The 21,671-nt window shown below is 31.7% G+C and overlaps 1 protein-coding gene across 1 annotated transcript; it reads left to right on the top strand.

The window, feature by feature from the left end:
- The first annotated feature begins 212 nt into the window (after positions 1-212).
- Positions 213-16,202, top strand: LOC133197967 (lymphocyte antigen 75-like). Its single transcript, XM_061334129.1, has 6 exons — positions 213-555; positions 7,096-7,186; positions 7,678-7,854; positions 9,778-9,854; positions 14,867-14,963; positions 15,967-16,202. Exons 1-6 carry the CDS (start codon positions 232-234, stop codon positions 16,200-16,202), a joined length of 1,002 nt encoding a protein of 333 aa, XP_061190113.1. The 5' UTR covers positions 213-231.
- Positions 16,203-21,671: the final 5,469 nt, after the last annotated feature.

Below are 21,671 nucleotides of genomic sequence, written 5' to 3'. Positions count from 1 at the left end.
CAAGGTAAGAAAAAAAATAATACAAGTAGTGTTTTAACCTCTCTATTGATACAATCCAACCGTGAAAAAAATGTTTTCTTTATTGAAATCTTTTAAACCTTGATAATGTCTCTATCTGCATTTTGACACGATATCTGTCTTTTTAAGGGTGAAATCATCAAATAGAACGATCATTTCTTTTCAGAAAAAAAGGAAGCTGGAGAACGATCAGGAAACACACCGGAAATCGATATGCATTTCCGTTCCCTTCGTAAAACTATTTACAGATTAGTGATATTGTTGGATAATTTATTATGTTGTTGTGGCAGTCTTACGATTAGCTATTCGAAACTGCAGTATGGTTATAGACTTGACAGAAGGATGATAGACTCCTTCACAGATTACAGTATTTTGGATTGTGTGGAAGAATGTCTGAGGAGAAAGAGATGCAAGTCTATAAGTTATTATCAAGGAGCACATTATTGTGAAATTAACTATGAGAGCAGGAACACATCATCGTTAATGTATGTACAAGATGCTGGTTGGATCTACAGCGACATAGAGGATTGGGACAATGTAAGATTTTCTACAGTAAAACACGGTTTCATATAATACGATTATAATGAATTCAACTTGCAATGTAATGATCCTCAAAACCTGCAATTTAAAAAAGTATCATATGAACTATCGAATATTAGGTATTACGTTTATAACACATTAAAATTGTTCGCGCCTGGCACTTCGCTTTATAGGCATGCTTTACTGCATAAGGGTAGGAAAAGAGTACAGTCAAACCTCGTTATCTCGAGCTACATGTATCCAAGAGTTTGAGATGTTGAGGGTAAAAATCATCAAGAAAAAGTGGTTGGAATTGCCAGATCATTTCGACATATCGCCGAGATATCAATGTTCGAGATAACGAAGTTAAAATGTATCACCCTCTTTATTTGAATGAGAAAACATCGGGAATACATATCCGTATGTGATTTATCCTCATATCTTTTATGATCTTTATTACAGCGCTTTTACGCTAATTGCATTCTAAAATGTTTTTAATACCAATTGCTTAATATAATATAATATTTCCCACTTTCATTAAAAAAAATCTGAGGTGATGACGCAACATTTCACATGAAAAGCGGAAATCTTATTATTATAGACAGTGAAGGCACATGTAAAGTTAAATAAGATTTATTTTTGTTGTTGGCGAACGAGGCCACGGCCTTAGGGCTGCCGGATGATAAATTGGCTTGCCCTAAAATCAAATATGCATTACATTAAGCATTAGATTATGCATTACATTAAACATTATGCCACATCATCATTTGAGGGTTACTAGTTTCAACCACTGTCCAATGAGGAGCCCTAATATCATCATACATTATTCATTATTCAAACATTATGCATCCATCATTATACATTATTCATTATGCATACATTCTGCATTTCATCATTATACATCGTGGCATCTATCATTAAACACTATTCATTATCCATACATTATGCATTTCATCATTATTCATTGTGGCATCTATCATTAAACACTATTCATTATACATACATTATGCATTTCATCATTATACATGATGACATTATACATTATGACATGATCATTATACATTATTGGCTTCATGATTGAGAAAGATAAACAAAATTATACTGGTACTGGGAACAGATACTCTGTATAACAAGCATTCTGAGAGTATTGCATTAGCAATACTAGTCCCCTACTGGCAAGTGTAATCTGGTTTCCGTTAAAAATTGAAAATGCCTTAATTCCGTCAAAAATCAATGAAGAGGAACGAAATGCAAACTTGATCTATAACACATCAAGGTAAAGTCACATACAAAAAATCAGCTCAATATCTGCAAGCGTTTAGAAAAAAAGTGCGGAAAACCCTGAAAAATTGAGAAGGTCGTAATTCCATCAAAAATAATTGAAGCGGAACAAAATGCAGACTTGATCTGTAACTCATCAAGATACACTCACATACCAAAATTCAGCTCAATATCTGCAAGCGTTTAGAAGAAAAGTGCGGAAAACCAAGTGGGACAGACTGACAGACAGACAGAGGGACAGACGGACAGACAGACAGACGGACAAACAGACGGACGGACAGACAGACAGACAGACGGACGGACAGACTCAGAGGATACCTATAGTCCCTTCCAGTTTCACCGGTAGGGGACTAATAATGCTATCAAATCTATAAAAGCCAAAAGCGTCGCGAAATATCGCCACATGGTTGTTCAAGCAATGGGAGAACAACCACCGCCAATAATATTGAAGGATGAGCGACGCTTACATTGACTGGCACCTACGTCCGCCACTGAGAGAGCAGACTTGTTGCAATTTACTTTAAATTGTATAATAGTATGTCATTACCAAGTTCAGAAAGATGAACCCAATCCTTAACAAATAATCTAGCTGCTAGAATCCCAAGATATCTCCAGATAACTGATAAAAAACCATTTTTTACAACAAACAATGTGCTCATAAAACTTTTAATTCTTTTGACTGCAAGATTTTAAGATTTAACATTTTTACTGTAGCACCATGAAGATCTGGGAAAAATATTTTGTGTTGAAAATTAAAAAAAAAATACTAAAACATATTTTATGTCTTTTTTGTTTTTATATGCACTTATTGGCAAACTCCTGCCTATAATGTTAAGCTTTTGAAAAAAAGAATTATATATTAAGAAAAAAAATCATTTTAGAATTACAATTTAACATACTGAAAGGTGGGGGTATTTCAAATCCTCCTATTTTGGGTAAATAAGTATGTAGGAGAAGTGTCCCATACCACCTTAGCCGACTCTCAAAAAGGCATGGTACGCTACATGCTAATGAAAAGGCAGAGCAAAATAGGTATGTTTCAAAATTAGAGGAACACACTAGACGAACTCGGTATGAGCTTTTTCAAAATGTTTTCGATATTTGGTAAACGACGGTCAACTGATTTACAGGAGCGTTTTATACCCTCTAATAGTTTTCTAACTAGAAAGTATTGTGTCTAGTCAGTGGTACCTGTCAGCTTGCATTTAAAACTTATACCAGATAAATAAGATAATATTGTGCTGTACGCTAAATCATGAAGGGACAAGTAAGCGATAAATATTCACAAGTGAGAGAGAGGAGGACCCCAAATATCATCTAAACCGTAGACATTCCTGAAAGTAGAAAATATCTTTAAACTATTTGAGTACTGTAGTTTCCTGTTAGGGGCAATAGAAACAAGCATTCTGAGAGTATTGCATTAGCAATACTAGTCCCCTACCGGCAAGTGTAATCTGGTTCCTCTTAAAAATTGAAAAAACCATAATTTCGTCAAAAATCAATAAAGAGGAACGAAATGCAAACTTGATCTATAACTCATCAAGGTAAAGTCACATCCAAAAATCAGCTCAATATTTGCAAGCGTTTAGAAGAAAATTGCGGAAAACCTTTAAAAATTGAAGAGGTCGTAATTCCGTCAAAAATCAATGAAGCGGAACGAAACGCAAACTTGATCTGTAACTCATCAAGATACACTCACATACCAAAAATCAGCTCAATACCTGCCAGCGTTTAGGAAAAAAGTGCGGAAAACCAAGTGGGACAGACTGACAGACAGACAGAGGGACAGACAGACAGACAGACGGACGGACAGACTCAGAGGAAACCTATAGTCCCCTCTGGTTTCACCGATAAGGGACTAATAAACGCCGCAGCCAAGTTGTGCATTACCTGCGCTGTCTGTGTACATGTATAAGCGAAGCTCAAAATTTGAAAGCCAATCAATTTCTAAAAAAATTGAAGGTACCGTTGAATTGTTTGAGGAAACTTAATCAAACCTGTAGTTTGCTTTTCATACCAGCATTAACCCTTGTAAAATGAGACGAATGTTTAATACCACACATGGCATCGCAAAAAAGACGATTAAAGGCTCGAGCTGCGGGGATGGCTTTAGCGCCGAAATTCGGAGAACCTACTAAGGACTGTCATTTAATCTCATTTAAGATTTTCCCAAATTTTTTTCAATAGTTTTCTTAAGTTCAATGTTTTTTTTTCCTCTGGTATACTTACAACCATTTTTTCTGTCTCAATTTCTATACCGAGAAAAAGTAACGAATGCTTCGGACCAACAGCTTTTTCCTCTGCTAGCGGAATTCCAAATTCATGACAAGTATTCTGAAAGTTTGTCATTAATAATTTACATGCTTTGAAATCTCTAGCAGTGAAAATAAAATCCTCTAGATAATACTTTATCGTTTCTATGCCTGTTTTTTTTTTTACTGTAAAAAATGGGCAATTTTTTTCCAAAAAGGGCACAACTTGCAGAACAACCCATAGATAAACAAATATCATAATAAAACTTGTTATTGAATCTAAAACCTAATAGTTCATGATAGAAGGATGTACTGGTAATAAACGAAATGCTGACTTGACATCCATTTTTGCAAGAAGGGAGTTTTTACCTAATGATGCAATCATGTCTAATTAAAACTTCATCAAGGTGTGTAATGGACCGTTCAATAATCAGGATCGATAAAATCGTTGACACTATATCCTTCGGGAAATGATAAATGATGTATTAGGTTCCGACTCCGACTTTTTTTTAGCAACGATACCTATACGTTATATTCTAAAATTTTGCAAGGGTACTTGAACAAAAGGAACTGCGACTCGAGCTAATGCAATTTATTTGTCTATTCTTTGCTTCACTTCGTTGGATGTTACAGAATTGATACTAAATTGGTACATGCTGATGGAAAACGATGACCTGAATATTTGATTTTAAAGCTTCTCTTAATTCGTTAGCATCTGAAATTGTAGGATACATATCAAGGAAAGAAATCATATTATTTACATTAATAGGTGTTGTTCCTGGTTTTCTGATAATTTGATGACTGTGTTTGTTTTCAAAAACGAGGAAAAACACGAGGAGAGGTCTTGTCATTGTTAGACATTAGAGATTTGTTTGCATTTTTATATGTTTACTGACACTTTGTTGCAGGGTGCTTACCAGAACACTTCAAACAACTGTGACTATATTGATAATAAGGACGAACACAAAAACATTTGTTATTATAATCAAAACAAGCTTATTAATGGGGTGTAAGTTGTCTAGGAGCACTGAATTTATGTATACAAGCCACCACAATTCTTGGTCAATTTTATTCTAAGGAATACAAGCATTTCTTGCTTTCTTAAGACGAAATTGCCATATTCTCTCCAACCAAATCCTGTTGACCGACTAGCAGCGGCTTTAACATTTGCCATATACTTAAGCAACTGCTGTGCTTGGTCCGAATGAGCTCTTAAGTATATACTCATGAAAATAAAAAATGAGTCTAATTACCATGTATGAATGTCGAGAATCTTGATTTGACTAGCTGGTTTGACAGACAACTGACCATTATTTGAAACTATTTTGTTCTCTTTTTGATCGCTGACTGGATGTCTATCAAGTAAACTGTGCATTCAATAAATTCACCTTTAACATTTTTTTGTTTTGTAGATTGATGTACATGCATACTTAATCGTCAACGCTTGTTATTGCATTTTTAAATTCTAAACATGACTCTAAATTGCTCGATTCCATACGTACAGGAACTAAATTAGTATCTTTTTTTGCCACCGGCTGTTTATGGTTCATTATGACATCAGTCCGTTCAGTTTCATCACTTGCGGCCACTGCACTGCTTGAAGGTCCAGAGTGTTCTGGTGTTACTGTTTCAACTCGTGTAGATACCAGGCTTCTGTCTTGTCGACTGTATAGTCTGTTTTAATTCGGGCAAGATTAGCTCCAAAACTGATGAGGCCACTTCCTGAGTGGGTTCTGAGGAAACTTTTGGCTTTTCCCCTGGTAGTCTTGCTTTTCCGAAAATTTTCTTGTTTTTCTTTTGAAGACTGAGGTTCCGCCTTGGTGGAAGTCTGTCGAGGTTGAATTATTTTTACAATAAGTTGACTTTTTCCAAGCGTGTTTTAGTGTTTTCTGACAAGAGTCCTGCAAACACAGCTGATTTGTGAAATATGTTTACAACCGTTGTACTACAACGTAACGTAATGTAAGTTAAAATATATGACGACATAATGCCTAGGTACAGAAAAATATTTCCCGCAATTTTATTGGGTAAAAGTGAACTAGGTATGTTTAAATTGCTATAATAATGATAATAATTTGATTTATTTTATAGTGAAAATAAATTGTATTATGTAGTTCATGTAGCTCGAGAAGATGATCATTTAGCTTTAGATTTGTTTAGATTATTTTGAATCATGTATCCCCCGATAACTAAACTTATTAAGCAGCATATAGAATTTGAGCCTTCATATTTAACATTCACGTTAAAAAAGGAACAAACTTCATACCAAAACCATTGGCAAAGTGTTTTTTTTTTTTTATTGATTTATTTGTTTATTAATTATTTTACTTGTGGAATAAAAATATTATGAATATACAGAAAATACACACAAATAATTCCTTTGAAAAACTTATAGACAATATATTAGCCAGGCACACCTTCCTGATTACAAACAATTTAATAAAGCCGTTTTTGTGTTGTTGTTTTTTTCTAAACTGATAAATCTTCTCTAACAAAAAAAAATACTATAGTTAACTATAGTTTACTATAGTAAATAAAAGTGTCAAAGTTATCACTATAGTAAATCAAAGTTTTCAAAGTGATCACTATAGTGTCAAAGTGATCACTATAGTAAATCAAAGTTTTCAAAGTGATCACTATAGTAAATCAAAGTTTTCATAGTGATCATTATAGTAAATCAAAGTTTTCATAGTTATCACTTTAGTAAATCAAAGTGTCAAAGTTGTCACTATAGTAAATCAAAGTGTCTAAGTTATCACTATAGTTAACTATAGTAAACTATAGTTAAATATAGTATTTTTTGTTAGGGAATTACCTCAAGAATAACTTTAATATTGCCTTTTATTATCACTTTATTTTTACTTTAAATTAAGTGATATTGCTCGATAAGGTTTCTGATACGCATCTCAGTTTCACTTTTCAAATGCAACATTGATAAAAAGAAAAAGAACGTTTGTATGAGTTATTCAAATATTTGAAACTGTGCAGCGACAAAATTTGACATTGCTTGTCAATTTTTCCATAGGAACTTATTGGTCCGTGTTCAAATGCAAACTGCACTGAAAACGAGAAATGCGATCAGCTTTCATTTCAGGAATTTAAATGCATTTTGACAGGTAAGAACTTCAGTTTGTTTTACAGATGGATGGATAGATGATGAATTATTTAAGGAATAAAATTTAATAGCTAAAAAAGAAAGATCTTATCAATATATCAATAAATAAAAAAAAAAACAATAATCATTTGTAAAGATCTATTTCATGAATTTTAATTTTTTACCGATGCTGTTTAATATCAATTCCTGAATTCATGTAATAAAAAAACCCTACCATGATATCTCTTTAAGAAAGACACAAAATGAATAGATCTATCAAGGATGCATACTTTTCATATAATAAAAATGTGTGTGTAAATGTACATGCATTGGGTACTGTCATGAGAAAAAAGCCATAATCAATAAAAGTAATTTCAAACATGGTATGTTTCTTTCTCTATATAATTTTTCATAGCTTTAATTTAAACCATTCTACCGTCGGAGAGATTGAAGCCAAAATAAGAAGCTTGTAGTCGAGTTTTATTGAACGTGTTCACAAATAATTTCTTACAGACTGTGGAGTACCCACAGATAAGAATGTGAGTTTCAGTATGGTAGACAGGTGGGATGGAATTGGAATTTATAGAGGGATACATCTTAAATGTGCAGAAAATTATAACCAAACTGGATCACAGCTGTTTGTTTGCCAGTCAAACGGAAAATGGAAGAGTGATTTAATCTGTGAAAAGGGTATATATACACCTTTCATATTCATTTCGTAAAGATTCCTTAAAGATAAAGATTTGTTGAATTCGTTTGTCAACTTAAACTATTAATATATAGTTTCCAAAGATTTCATATCGTTTAATGGCGATTAAGTAGCGTAGGTATCGCTGGTTAATTAAAAGTTTACTGTTTGTAGATGTTTATTTTTATTTTTCACTATATTATTATAAACTATTTCATTAACTTTGGGTGGAAAGTTGGGTGTTCGAATAGATAAAGTCTTGACTTTTTCTTCACACAGAGCGAGGTATACCAATATAATCTACAGTGAGCTATAGTTATTTCCCTTATATTTTTACTTTACTACCTTAAAATATCATTTAATAATTTGATTTTTTATGAAATTTTTGAAAATTGGAACAGATTTCAATTGAATAACAATCAACATATCGATATATTTTTTTTTTTTAGCTTTAATGAATTGTAAATCCATAGCAATCTTTTTTTTTTTTTTTTATTTTTTTTTTAAAAAGTAAATTCCTCTTCCTTTAGCATCTTGTTTCAATAGATGCAAGGCCGTCAGTAGAGCGCTCCGTGATCGGAAGGTCGTGTGTTCCAATCATGGCTGCGCCTGTCCTTAGACAATAAAAAATAGGTAGCATAGTCATTCTACCAAAAACATGCCCAATTAAGAATATTTTATGTCGCTTACGTATTTACCGTTGTAATATCTTAACTATAATTTCAAAGATCGATTTCAACTCTAAGACTTAACATACATACATGGTTTTTGTAAATACTTACCAATATATATTATGCATGTATATAAAGTTTTAATATGAACACAATGTAATGTTGAAAAACATATTCCACTGCAAATCTTAATGTTGCTTCATTCATTTACAAATTTCAAGATGAAATTTTCACCCGTATAAGCGTTCGAAATAGATTGCAACGATTGTTAAAAAAATTTTTTTTTCCTAAATAAAAAGAAAACAAACCACTTCTTGCAAAAAAATGCATGAATTTTCTTTCATAAGAAATCATAGCATGTCGATGAAAATCAATTAACTTCTGAACGATTTTGTTTTAAATTGAACGCACAGAATGCAGATTTCAAAAAGAACTGAAAAAATATCTGAAAGTGACCATGGAACCTAATATCATCGATTCTAGTTGCGACTCAGGTAAATTTGACCATTACATTTTCGACATAACAAATTGAATTAGACAAAAACAATTGTCTCTCTTAAAAAATAACATCCATAACGGTAATTCGGGAATATTTTTGCATTTAAGGTATAAACATATTTATTATTTTGGGAGCGAAATGCTTCATACTTTTGTTTAACATCTTAAACAAACTTTAATTTTAATTATTGCCGAGAATTTCAACTTAAATTGCTGGAAGTTAACTTCCATACTGATTAATTTCCGTAACGATATTTTTACCGAATTTTTAACTTGATATCGGATTCCTGCGAGACTTCAAGAATTATACGTCAGCGTTCTAAACCGAACATCAAAAAACAAAAATTAGGTCAAATTCAGCTTTATTTAAAAATAATAAGACTTGTTCAAGCGTTAACTTCCGTAACACTATATGTACCTTAAAATCAATGGCATATTGATATTGGTGTAAAAAGTTAACGATATCAGATTTGTGGACAATTCTTCTTTTTCAGGTCCACTGATTTGTCCTCTAAAGAATTATGATGTTCATTTTGATATTTGAAACAATATATTTTTTTTCATGTGTTATACACTGAGTTTGTCCTTTTAGCGTAGAATGAAGGTTCAAAGGTATATGGTGACGTCTCTATATGAGTGAAAAAATCTCTAACGGGACGTAAAACAGCATACATACACTCAATCAATCAATAGATGCAAAAATTAAATAAACGTAATTTCAAAAGCAATACATATTGTTTTGTTCTACAATTACAGTCTGTCCTCAAGATTGGATTGAATTTGAAGGTCATTGTTATTTCAAGGGCGAAGATGTTTCATGGCATTATGCCAAGGTACGTAAATACTAGTCTAGTAATATATTGCATTATTCAAAGCAAAAGGCTTAAAAAGTTAAAAAAAAAAATAGAAAAGAGAAGGAAAAACAATATCTTTCAGTCAAAGTATTAGATTTTATGTCTACTTTTTGTTCTACTTTCTTTTAGTATTCCACTAGTATAAGTAATGATGTACTTTAGCTTTAATTATGCTTTTGAAAAAATGCAAAACATATATTTTTCCGATGTGTCTTCCAGTATAATTTGATAACTGAATGAAATATTTTTTGAGATATTTTTTGAATCAACTTGAATCAACTTGCGTATATATATATATATATATATATATATATATATATATATATATATATATATATATATATATATATATATATATATATATATATATTTTTTTTTTTTTTCAAAAAAAAAAAAAAAAAAAAAAAAAAAAAAAATCAAAAATCAAACATAAAAAACCAACCAAAAAACAAAAACAAAATAAATAGAGGTCTAAATAAATAATAAATAAATAAATAAATAAATAAATTAATTAATTAATTAATAAATAATCTGTGAGCTAGGCTACCTTCTTTTACTCGCTAATTTATTCAGTCAAAAATCTTATAGATATGAAATATTTCGTGAATAATTGTAGGTGTTTACAATATTTAGCATGGTGACATGCAACACCCTATATGACATCTTGTTATAATCAATGAACCCTAAAATACCGTGAAGACACGTGATATCGTGGGATCAAATTTTCGTGGTTTTAGGGGAAAAGTATTGGTTCCAGGGGATTTTATTTTGTGGTTGAAAAAGCAAAATAAAATTGTAACATTTCTTGGGGAATTATACGTGGCTCTCTTAATACCAAGAAAACAACTGAAATTAAACCAACACGAAATTTGATGATTTTACGGTTCGGCTACTGGGGTTCATTGCTACATTTATAATTTCGTGTATATGAATAGTGAACATTTAAAACACAAGAAATTAGTAATTTTCAAAAGTGACACCATAGTGTATTCATTCGTAATTATTTCTCGGGAAGGTATTAAAAACGGTGAACTGCTCAAGATTTTTTTTCTTCAAAATTGTGGATTCGTGCAAAGGCAAATTAAAAAAAAAAATTAAGGTTAATTTTTTTAATGTTTGCAACTGTTCTATGCATATTTGACTTTGGGTCAAAATATTGAGAAAATGTACATTGTATCGACTTATTGTAACATACAAGTGGCAACCTATCGTTTTGTTTCAGAAGGAACGCTTGCATCACAATTATTATCTTTATCTAAAATTCAAAATTCTATGCTTATAAATTAATGAATTTTGCAAATAAACTCCGAAACGGGTGCACCAGAGTTCTTACTTACTACTCTAAGAATACACTAGATACAAGATGATGTTCGTAAACTATATTCAAATTTCTCTCGCATAGTAAGTATCGCACATTAAATTAAAAGTCTACTTTCAATTTCTATAACAACCATGGAATAAACACGTGAGTACAGTGGCGTTTCCGGTTGGCGGATCTAAGTTACTGGCATTTTTTAATGAAACTGACCACAAGCAATCGTTTAACGTCATCACTGAATTATTCATTCAATCAAAACTTGATTTAAATGATGTAAAAGAAATAAGTTGTGATAACCGATTAAAAAGGGCAATGTGCAAACTATTTTCGTCATTCAATGCACAGGTGCTTGAGGACGGGATCCCCCCCCCCCCCAACCCCCCGTGTTCCGTACACCAAGAGTTCTTTGACTTTTTTTTAAATAAAATATTTTTATGACACATTCACAAAGTATTACAACTCTCTGAGAGAGTGTGAATTTTTTTAAAGGCTAGTTTTAGGTTATATTTTGGATTTTTCAGTTGTGATACTTTGTGAATATGTCAGAAAATTATTTTATTTAAAAATAAAAAAAGAGGCGATTATAGCTGCATGAACATAAAAAAAAGCTTTTGTGTGAATAGTCATTGAAATAGTGGTAAATCATTGATAACTCTATAAGTTGTGAATATATTTATATATCGGAAGACTATTAGTATAGATTTTCCTATCGGTAAATTTGTATGTTCCTCACTGAGAACATAGTGGCAACGAACCCGAAGTACTATTTGTACTACTTCGTAATAAATTTGCTTGCATGAAAAAGAGAAAATTAATGAATAAGGTATCGTTCAAATAGAATTAATTATTAAAAATTTGTGCTGTAATCAATACATTTCAATTATTTTCTTTCTGAATCAGTCTTTTGTATCAAATACTCGGCCTATTCAAAGGGCGTTAAAAGCTAATTTTTTTTTTTTTTTGGGGGGGGGGAATCAATTTATCATTAAAATGTGCATATTCGCTGCTTTTATCCTTGACGGAAATGAAATAAGAGCACCTGAAGTACAATATCCATAACATAGTATAACAGGTTTCACAATAAACGTCAATTAATGAAAATGTTATTTTCAAGTTTTTACAAAAGGGGGGGGGGGGAGGGTGACGTACATCCACTTCTGCTCCAAAGCTAAATGCGGGATTTTGAACAAAGTATTATTCCTGCTATAAGCTGTAGGCTGTCAGTAGAAACTACAATATATATTTTTGGAATTTTTCTGTCGGTAGTGGTAGAAATTCAAGTCTCCGGCCCGCGCTTGTGCGAAATTTCATCTAGTCTAAAAAAAATTTTATGATAAACTAGTGGTCACAATGGTCTTAAGAGGTATCAAGATGATTTTTTTTCTCATAGAAAGTGAAAGACTCAGTTAATAAAAGTGTCAAACTTTTTTACAACTTTATACCAAGGTTTTAGCAGTAATAAATCGAGTTATTTTTACTATGAAATTCAAATTATTATATTTCTTTAATTCCAATATTCAAATCGATTTATTTTATATTTTCTGAAAATATTAATTTGTTATTCAAATTGAATTTTCATTTTTTCCTCATAATTAATGAAGTTGCTGTAATTCCCCAAGAAATATTTTAAAGTAAAGATTCATATCATATCAAATGTCTTAAAAGGATTCAAAATTTTCAAGCAAACTAAATTAGCAAAATGTCAAAGTTCTGTAGTTAATTCAAATATTTACGGAAATATACACTGTTGTTAAATATAATTTATTATAATTATTCCTCCTGTCACTTTGTCTCTATATTATAAATCCCCAACTATTTTCGCACAGAGTTTAAAGGATTTATACATGTATAGCGTAAGCGTACTATGCCGAAACAGTGAACAGATTCTTTTTCTAATGAAAATCCGACAGCGCTCACGCCGGGGAGCGAACTCACGACCCCGCTATTGTAAGTCTGAAGCGCTACCAATTGCGCCTCAGATGCCGTTATCTACATTCTGTAAATAAACGTAGTTTCATATACGTATTCGACACTTAAAAAATAAACAAAATATTTTTTTTTTTCTAAAATAGATTCATGTAACCCCCCCCCCCCCCCCGCCCTTACTCAACTAAAATACTTTGAAACTATTTGTTCATTATGCATTTACTTAACTGCATGAAACATTAAAAAATTATGACGTACATGTAGCACAACGTGAAGTCATAATAGGGGTATACTTAAATGTTTGAGACCAAAACAGCTATCCATGTAAGGGGTGATGAAACAATGGAAATTAAATGAAACAAAATATTCAACCAACTTTTGTACTAATTGTTATTACAGTTTAAAGATCAATACACAAACTGAGTCAAGGGAATATTGAAAACGCTTGATCGCATAAAGATTAGTAAAGGAACGTAATTAAATTTTGTCAATGCTTTTATACCTCTGCACACGGGAGTTCATTTAAATTGTTGTTTTCATAAAACAGTCAGCATAATAATAACAATTGTGTTCTGCTTTGCATGTAATATGCCTAAAAAGAAGTCAGGGTTTGACATATAGTGCACTCATCTGCGGCTCGAGCACCATGTGTCAAACCCTTACTACTATTTAGTCAAAGTGCATGCAAAGCACAACACTATTATATAAATATATGTACAGTAAATTATAATACAGTAACTGTAATGAAGTTTTGATACGAAGACTGAAATTAAATATCGCAAAGTTCTTTTTCTACACCAAATATTGTTTTAAATTATTCATCTAGGCAACATTATATGATACGGTTGGAAAAATTGACTACTGTGTAATTTCATGCTAGAAAATGATTATCTTTTAGAAGAAACATTGATTAAATATTCATAAAAAGCAAAATGTTATGTATGAAATGGGACACTTTAAAAATTTGTTATTCATTATGAATTTAGGTGCAAAATGTTTAATTAAAATCTTGTATAGATCAAACGTAATTTGATAATTTGTACTTGGCAATTTATTTTTTCCCTCAAAGCTGAACTTTTAGATTTTTCTTATAATATGTTTCATTCAATAGTAAGATATTAACGTAATGAAATATAGAGATAACGAACAGTAATCAAGCTTAAAAGTCCTTTGAAACAATACAAATCGGGAGCAGAGCAAACACGGAGCTCTACAAAACATCAGAGGTGAGATCAGGTGCCATGGAGGAGTAAGCATACCCTGTTGACTATCCGCCGTGTGTTCATTGTCATGATCGGGTCAACGGAAATATCCGTAGATAATTCAGTGTTCAAATAATGACCTAACAATTAGTATGAAAAACATATCTGTCAATGATAGATTATATTTGCTGACAAGGTCATTGTATCGACCATACAACTTGCGAAATGATGACTTTAAACGAAACTTGATATCCTTGTTTCATTAACTTGTTTGCCAATAGCTTGCCTCGTTTTATAAATTTTATGTACGTGGAACTTATTCTTGAGTATCGAATCAACCGGGAAATATAAACCCAATATGCAGGAGTGAGGGGTATATTGCTATGAATCATATTCTGTTTTCGAAAAGATATGTAAGTAAAAGAAAATATTACAAATAAAAACATATATCTGTACATCTGACTTTTTTTTAAGTGCATGTAACATCAGCTATAATAAAATGAATTCGAATTGATTTCGATTCATAAAAGGGATAATTTTTTCAGGAAGTGTGTGAGAGCGAAGACGCTTATTTGGTAGAGGTAAATGAAGAAAAAGAAAATGACTTTCTAAAAGAGACTTTCCTACAAATTATTAATAGTAGTAAGTTTTTTAATTATAAAGATTCATGTATTTGATTTCACTGCCTAGCTATGTAGGAAATTTACATGCAGATATCATGCAGACATCATGTATGATAAATGTTTATTTGGAAACGGGCAATAGCTGAAACTAATCAAATAACTGCATACATTTTTTTCCTTCAAATTCCTACTTTATTCTACGGAAGTCCTGGAGGAACACTGACTTACTTGTTATGACTTATTTCTTATAGCTTATTTGTTGTGACTTATTTGATATGACTTTTTTGTTGCTGGTTATAACTAAGTGTAATGTAGCTATGGAAAACTTGCAGCTTGGCATACGTTTAGTATTAAAATAATATGTTTTAGTCCTAGTTTAACTGTGGTTTTTGATTGATTAATTGTAGTTTGACGTCCAATACATTTGTGATTACTTAATTCTTATCCGTTATATCTTGTAACTTAGTTGTTATAACTTAATTGTTATTTGTTCATTCTTATTTGTTATTTCTTGTTAATTATTAATAGTTATTACTTAATTCTTATATGTAATTTCCAGTGTGCATAATGATTGAACACTTGAACATAACTACTATTTTATCTAGCCATTAGTAAAAAATCAAAGGCAAAATATTCCTTCCTTCTTTCTGAAACTACACGTAGCCTCCGCGTTTTTGGCGTTAATGAAATATGTGATAATAAAAAAATAACAAGAATTAACAATTGAGTCATAAGAACTAAGTCAAAACACCTAAGAAGTAAGTCAATGTCCCTCCAGCGCTTCCGTATTATTCTCTGATACTATGAAGTGAGGAAAATATTACTGTCTGAGAGTTTTAGCTCTCTAAATATAACATGGTTCCTTTAATTAGATGTCACATTTCGAACATATTTACAATACGGAATGATATTTCACAAAATTCATAAAATCGATGCTACATGTAACATTGTGTTTGAATTATTTTATAACGTTTAAGACGAATGTTTTACAATTTTTTGTTCTTCACATGTTTAAATTCTAGGTCCCTGTATTGATGATTTCTCCTGCCCTGCTTGGATTGGGGCTAATGACCTTGAAACAGACCGTTTAATCCTCTGGAGCCGAGATAAAAACAGCCTGCTTTATACAAACTGGTACCCTTATGAACCAAACGGCTATTTAGGAAAAGAACATTGTGTACAACTCTTAAGATCTGGGTTCTGGAACGATGCGAATTGTGATGCAAAAATACCATATATTTGTGAAAAACTGTTGTAGAATGGATCGTGTTTTTCCTCTTTTGAGGCCTCCATTTTATTTATTTATTTATTTTGAATTTTGAATTTTCAGTTTTAAATCAATGTTAAAACCTTGTTATATCGTCTGATATTTTATATGTTCAAAGAGGCGCATTTCTATTTGTGGCTTGATTGACACACAATTGGCTTTAGAATTTATTCAGCAGAGGTACGTTATTAATTCTATAGATTAAAATTCGGTAGGGATTTTTTTTTTTTGTAGTTGTTTACTAAGTCAGAAAAAAAACAAGGAGTTAACAAAAACTGTATCTTCAGAGACAGAACATAATATGGGTTTAAACTTGTTTGCAATTAGCATATACTTTCTGCTTTTTCATGTACTTATTTCTAAATCTTACTGGATGTTTAACTCGTATTGTAAGACTGACAAAGGTTGAAATTGGGCTTATTTTTTATATATGACCTTATAACTTATTTTTCTTAGGGAAATGAATCTAAAGGAGGAATTGCAATCTTTATAAAATGTAAAAATGAAACAATTGAGCAAAGTAATTCATATCGACTAAGACCGTTATGGTGTACCGTAGAGAAAGTTTACTACTTTCGGTAAAAAGAAGATCCAGCTGTAAATGCAATCTTCCAATCTCTTAAGTAATTATTTTTCTTCTCCTTTGAACTATAGCCCATGCTCAATGAACGGTCAGTAAAGAAGCTTAAAACATTTCAAAATGGATATAAAACATAAAATGGGCATTTAAATCACGGATACAAAATTTACTGGAAAAAAAAAAACGCGACCACCATTAGTTAGAAAGTGAGATACGGATTAAATTACTTGATCAGTATGTAATAGTTGCTGCCAAGAAAGCATGTTTCAAAGGCTTTTTATTACATTTACATTTCAAATAAAGGAACTTGACTTTAAATTCTACAGGTAGTATTTTGTGTGTTATCTTAAGGACAGATGACACAAACAAACTTTTATCAAAAATGTTGAAAATAACAACTTATATCATGTTTATATAAGTAAAATATGAATAAGTTTAACAGCATAGATTTTTAGTTTGCATTCAAAGTTTCACAATAACTGGATTTTAAGTGACAAAATGTTGTATAGATTAACAAGGGTGGTTGCAGAAAGGTGGAATTTTAAGCATCGTAGAAAGTTTACAATTTCTTAATATTTTAGAAATTTATCATTCTAATCATTTACAACCAAAAAAGTAAAAAAAAAATATACATATCCAGACATCCCTTTTTTGTTTGTATCATCTGTCCTTAAGTGCATTATGAGTATTCCTAGTTTAAATCACTACGTAAATTAAATAATTGAAACACTTTTAGTTTGCTGACATTTAATTTCCTCAACTAGGAATGGTAAAAAATCAGAAAGACCACATGAACAATATATTATAATTCCGTGTGGAAAAAATTACAACTATGTATTCTTTTTTTATAAGGTTCGTAATTACAATTGCATTTTAAAGGAACATGATTTTAATTCATTTTGTAATCCAACTTATACCCTCATTCACTTTCAAAGGAAGAAATTCTTGATATTCAGGTAAGTAACATATTGACTTAACATCCAATCCATTTATGCTTCAATATATAACTTTTTATGTTCAAATCAAATTATTTTTATATATATATATTTTCATATATCTTAAAAACCAAATGAAATTCAAGCATATCTTCTGGAACCCATGCAGGAAAGCTAAGGTTTCCCTTAGAATACCGAAGAGAGAGTGGCATAAACTTTATACCTTATTTAGAATAGCTTGTAAAATGCCTAAACGCTTTTCGAATTGTTGTGTTTTAATTGTATTTTTAATTCTTATATGTCCGAATATTTTAAAACACTTCGCTTAACTTCTATTGATCTAAATTCAGCGTATTCAAAATACTTACGAAAAATAGACTTTTGAAATGTACTCTGTATTAAACAGATGGTTAGAGAGAGAATTTATGATGTGTGTATAAAAGAGTCTGGCGCTGGCGATTAATGAGGATTAGTTTAATATCTTTTGTGCAAATCTGTAAGAGGAGTTTGTTCTCCAACTGGATCTTGCTTGGGAAAAATGTGTGATGGCTTTGTTTTAAAACAGAGTACGATATTGAGTGCAAAAAATACCCAAATTGTCGGTGAGTTGAACTTCTCGTGAAATTTTTTGCACCCAAGTAGTACTACGACTTTACCCAAGCACATTTCGTGTACACAAGAATACGATGAATTGATTTATATAACAAAGTTTATAATAATTTTGTTAATCGGCTGCACCGAAGCAATTTATATGATACACTTGAAAAAATCATAAATGACCGTCACGTGATCAACGAAGTCATGTGATATTAAAATAATTGTGTTGATATATAGCCGAGAGAACTCTTTATACAGAGATACAAACTATGCAAATTGAATACAAAATCGACCTCGAAATGTAATAATAAATTTTGAACACATTTAAAGCTTCGGGCAGCCTTAACATTGCATAACTTAATTCTAGAAAACAGATATACAGAGGGATCTAGTTCATGCTCTACTTTATCTCTGCTCACAGAAATATAAGCCGTAGTGAAGAAGAAAGGTTAGCTGCACTAGGCTACATAATCAAAAAGTGATGTCAATTATTCAATTTATTTTCAACTTCATTCTATGTCTTGTCCAAATCTCGTGATTGCTTAATGTTTTAAAAGATAATACCCGTTAATGACAAAATTTTTTTTTGATTTTAGTTTGATAAAACTCTTAAAACATAATGTTACAATGTATACAGAAAAAAATGTATGTTAATTAAAGTCCTTTAATGAGCTATAAATTAAGAGGGTCAGTGGACATGGCCATTTTTAGACCTTTTAATCCTTTTGGAAAAGAAGAGCTCTATATAAAAATATTATGATTATGAAGTTTCATGAAATATTATTGTTAACTGTTGAAAAGTATGGCAAAGGTCATTTTATTTTTGATGCTCAAGTCAAAAGTTAAGGTCAAGGACAGATTAACGGTGTTAAAGGAAATGTCTTGTCACAAGAAATAGACGTTGAAATACGAAAGCCCTAGCATTAATTAATCAAGAGTTATGGAAAAGACCAACGGTTTTTTGTTTTTTGTTTTTTTTTAAAGTAGGTCAAACCTCAAGGACAAAAGTCAAAACTGTTGGTACTCAAGGGAGGGTTTTGTCACGAAAAAGAAAAACACACACACACATGTAAAAATATGAAAACCCTAACACCAACCGTGGAAGAGTTATGGACAAGATTAAAATGCTTCAAAGGTAGGTCAAACTCTTATGTCAAAGGTAAAAAGTCAAAACTTTTAAAGTGTTTTAAAAGTACGTCAAACTTCAAGGTCAAGGTCAAGTGAACGGCGTTGTAACAAGGAATACACCTGTCACAAGGAATACACCGCTCGGCACTTTGAAGTGAAAGTTGCCGGTCCTTCGGATGAGACCTTAAAAACCGAGGTCCCGTGTCACGGCAGGCGTTGGCACGATAAAGATCCCTCACTGCTCAATGGCCCTTAGTGCCGAGAAAAGGTCAAAATTTGAAGCCCTTCACCGGTATATGGTGACCTCTCTATATGAATGAAAAATTCTCGAATGGGACGTAAAACAACATACAATCAATCAATCAATCAAAAGGTATTGCCAAGGTTAATTTTTTTAAAAAGTGGGTTAACTCCAAGGTGAAGGTCGCAAAGTCAAAAATATTTATTCCCAAGGAAAGGTCTAGTCACAAAGAATTTCGGAAGTGAAGTATGAAAGCCCTCACGCCAACTGTTCAAAAGGTTAAATTTTGCAAAGTTGGTCAAACTGAAAGGCTGTCGAAAGGATAAAAGAGGCTCCGAGTTATTCAATCAAGTAAACATGATACTGCAGATCAAATAAGAGCAGGCACGTAGCATCAGGGGGCCTCCGCCCACTTATTTCAGACCTTACTTTTTACTATAGTAATGTTCATTGAAAGTCCCGTGATACAATACATGTTATGTGTCAAAAAAAGGCATAAAATGAAGTTTTGTTTTAACTTAATTGTTATTGTTTATTTTTAAATTTTTATTTTTTTTTCGTATAACAGTACATGGTGTATAAAAATTATATACAAAACGTTAAATAAAAAGGTATTAGGTAAATAGTACTAGGGGCGTATAGCCATAGGCGAACTAATAAAAATGAAATTGATAATTTTTTTTTTTTTTGTGACAAGATCCTCCCTTGAGTACCAAGAGTTCTGACTTTTGTCCATGACCTTGGAGTTTGACCTACTTTAAAAAAAAAAACGTTGAACTTTTCCATAACTTTTGATTAATTAATGCTAGGGCTTTCGTATTTCAATGTCTATTTCTTCTGACAAGACATTCCCTTTGACACCGTTAATCTGTCCTTGCTTGACCTTAACTTTTGACTTGAGTATCAAAAAAAAAAAAAAAAAAAAAAAAAAATCCTTTGCCATACTTTTCAATAGTAAGTCCTAGCGGTTTCATTTTTCACAGTTATATTCCCTGAGACGAGATCTTTCTTTGGGTAACATATTTTTTTTATCTCTTGACGTTGACCTTAGAGTTGGATTCGGATTTGAGAAACTTAAACCTTTGCCATAAGCTGCAATACTGGGGCATCAGTGTTTCACAAATACGTCTTGTTCAATATCCAAACTGGACAAAAAACATTCACAATGAATCCTTAAACCATTTTGTTCAACCTAATAAATTATTTTGACTCGATCTATGGTCTGAAAGAACATGGCTGAACTTATCCAGTCAATATCTCACAGATTAGGATTTCTCTTGAACAGTGTGTGTTATGACCTTGATGAAAGGTTATTTGGATGAGGTTGGATGAGAAACTATAAATTCGTTACCGTCTTTTTTCTAGTGAAACATTGCAGGTATCATGCAGAGCGTGACATGGCCTTAATTCAAGTTCAAGGTCACTAAGGATAAGATTTTTTGACTGGATGTATGGACTGTAAGAACATATGTGAATTCAAGAAGTCAGTAATGCACAGATGGGGTTTGCTCATAACTTGAGTGTGTCATGGCTTTCGTAAGGTCATTTGGACAAGTTCAAGGTCACGTACATTCCTTTATCGTCTTTTTACTACAGAGTGAAACATTGTTAGTTGATATCCCTTACAAGATTGCTTAAAACCTTAGAATATGGCAATACCTTGACTCAAGGTCACTTCTTCCTGCTCGCAGCTCCAACGGAAGACCTACTTGCTGCTTTGCAACGAGCTCGACTCTAGTTGGTAATAACTTTTGAATGAGAGAAGATAGGGCTTTCATGTTTTACAAGTGCATTACTTATGACAAAACATTTCAGGAAGGTATATCATTTTGACTTCATGACCTTGACCTAGAAGTTTGAAGGATATACAAACAAGACAGTAACACTATAAGACACCAAGAGCGGAGGGCCACGATTCTTTGAATTTCCTTGTTTAAACTAGAAATAGATTCACAATAAAAAGTTATATTGAGCAAAAC

The sequence above is a fragment of the Saccostrea echinata genome, unplaced genomic scaffold (genome assembly GCF_033153115.1).
Source record: "Saccostrea echinata isolate AGI-Se365-2 ecotype Australia unplaced genomic scaffold, CSIRO_AGI_Sech_v1 ptg000032l, whole genome shotgun sequence".
Lineage (NCBI taxonomy): Eukaryota > Metazoa > Mollusca > Bivalvia > Ostreida > Ostreidae > Saccostrea > Saccostrea echinata.
This window is presented reverse-complemented; position numbering and strand designations above follow the sequence as displayed.

What these genes read in the sequence shown, in the direction of transcription:
- LOC133197967 (XM_061334129.1), top strand. Translation starts at nt 232, where the DNA reads ATGCATTTCCGTTCCCTTCGTAAAACTATTTACAGATTAGTGATATTG. An exon ending in ACATAGAGGATTGGGACAAT is followed by an intron (nt 556 to 7,095) that starts GTAAGATTTTCT and finishes ATTTTTCCATAG; the next exon opens with GAACTTATTGGTCCGTGTTC. An exon ending in CCTACAAATTATTAATAGTA is followed by an intron (nt 14,964 to 15,966) that starts GTAAGTTTTTTA and finishes TTTAAATTCTAG; the next exon opens with GTCCCTGTATTGATGATTTC.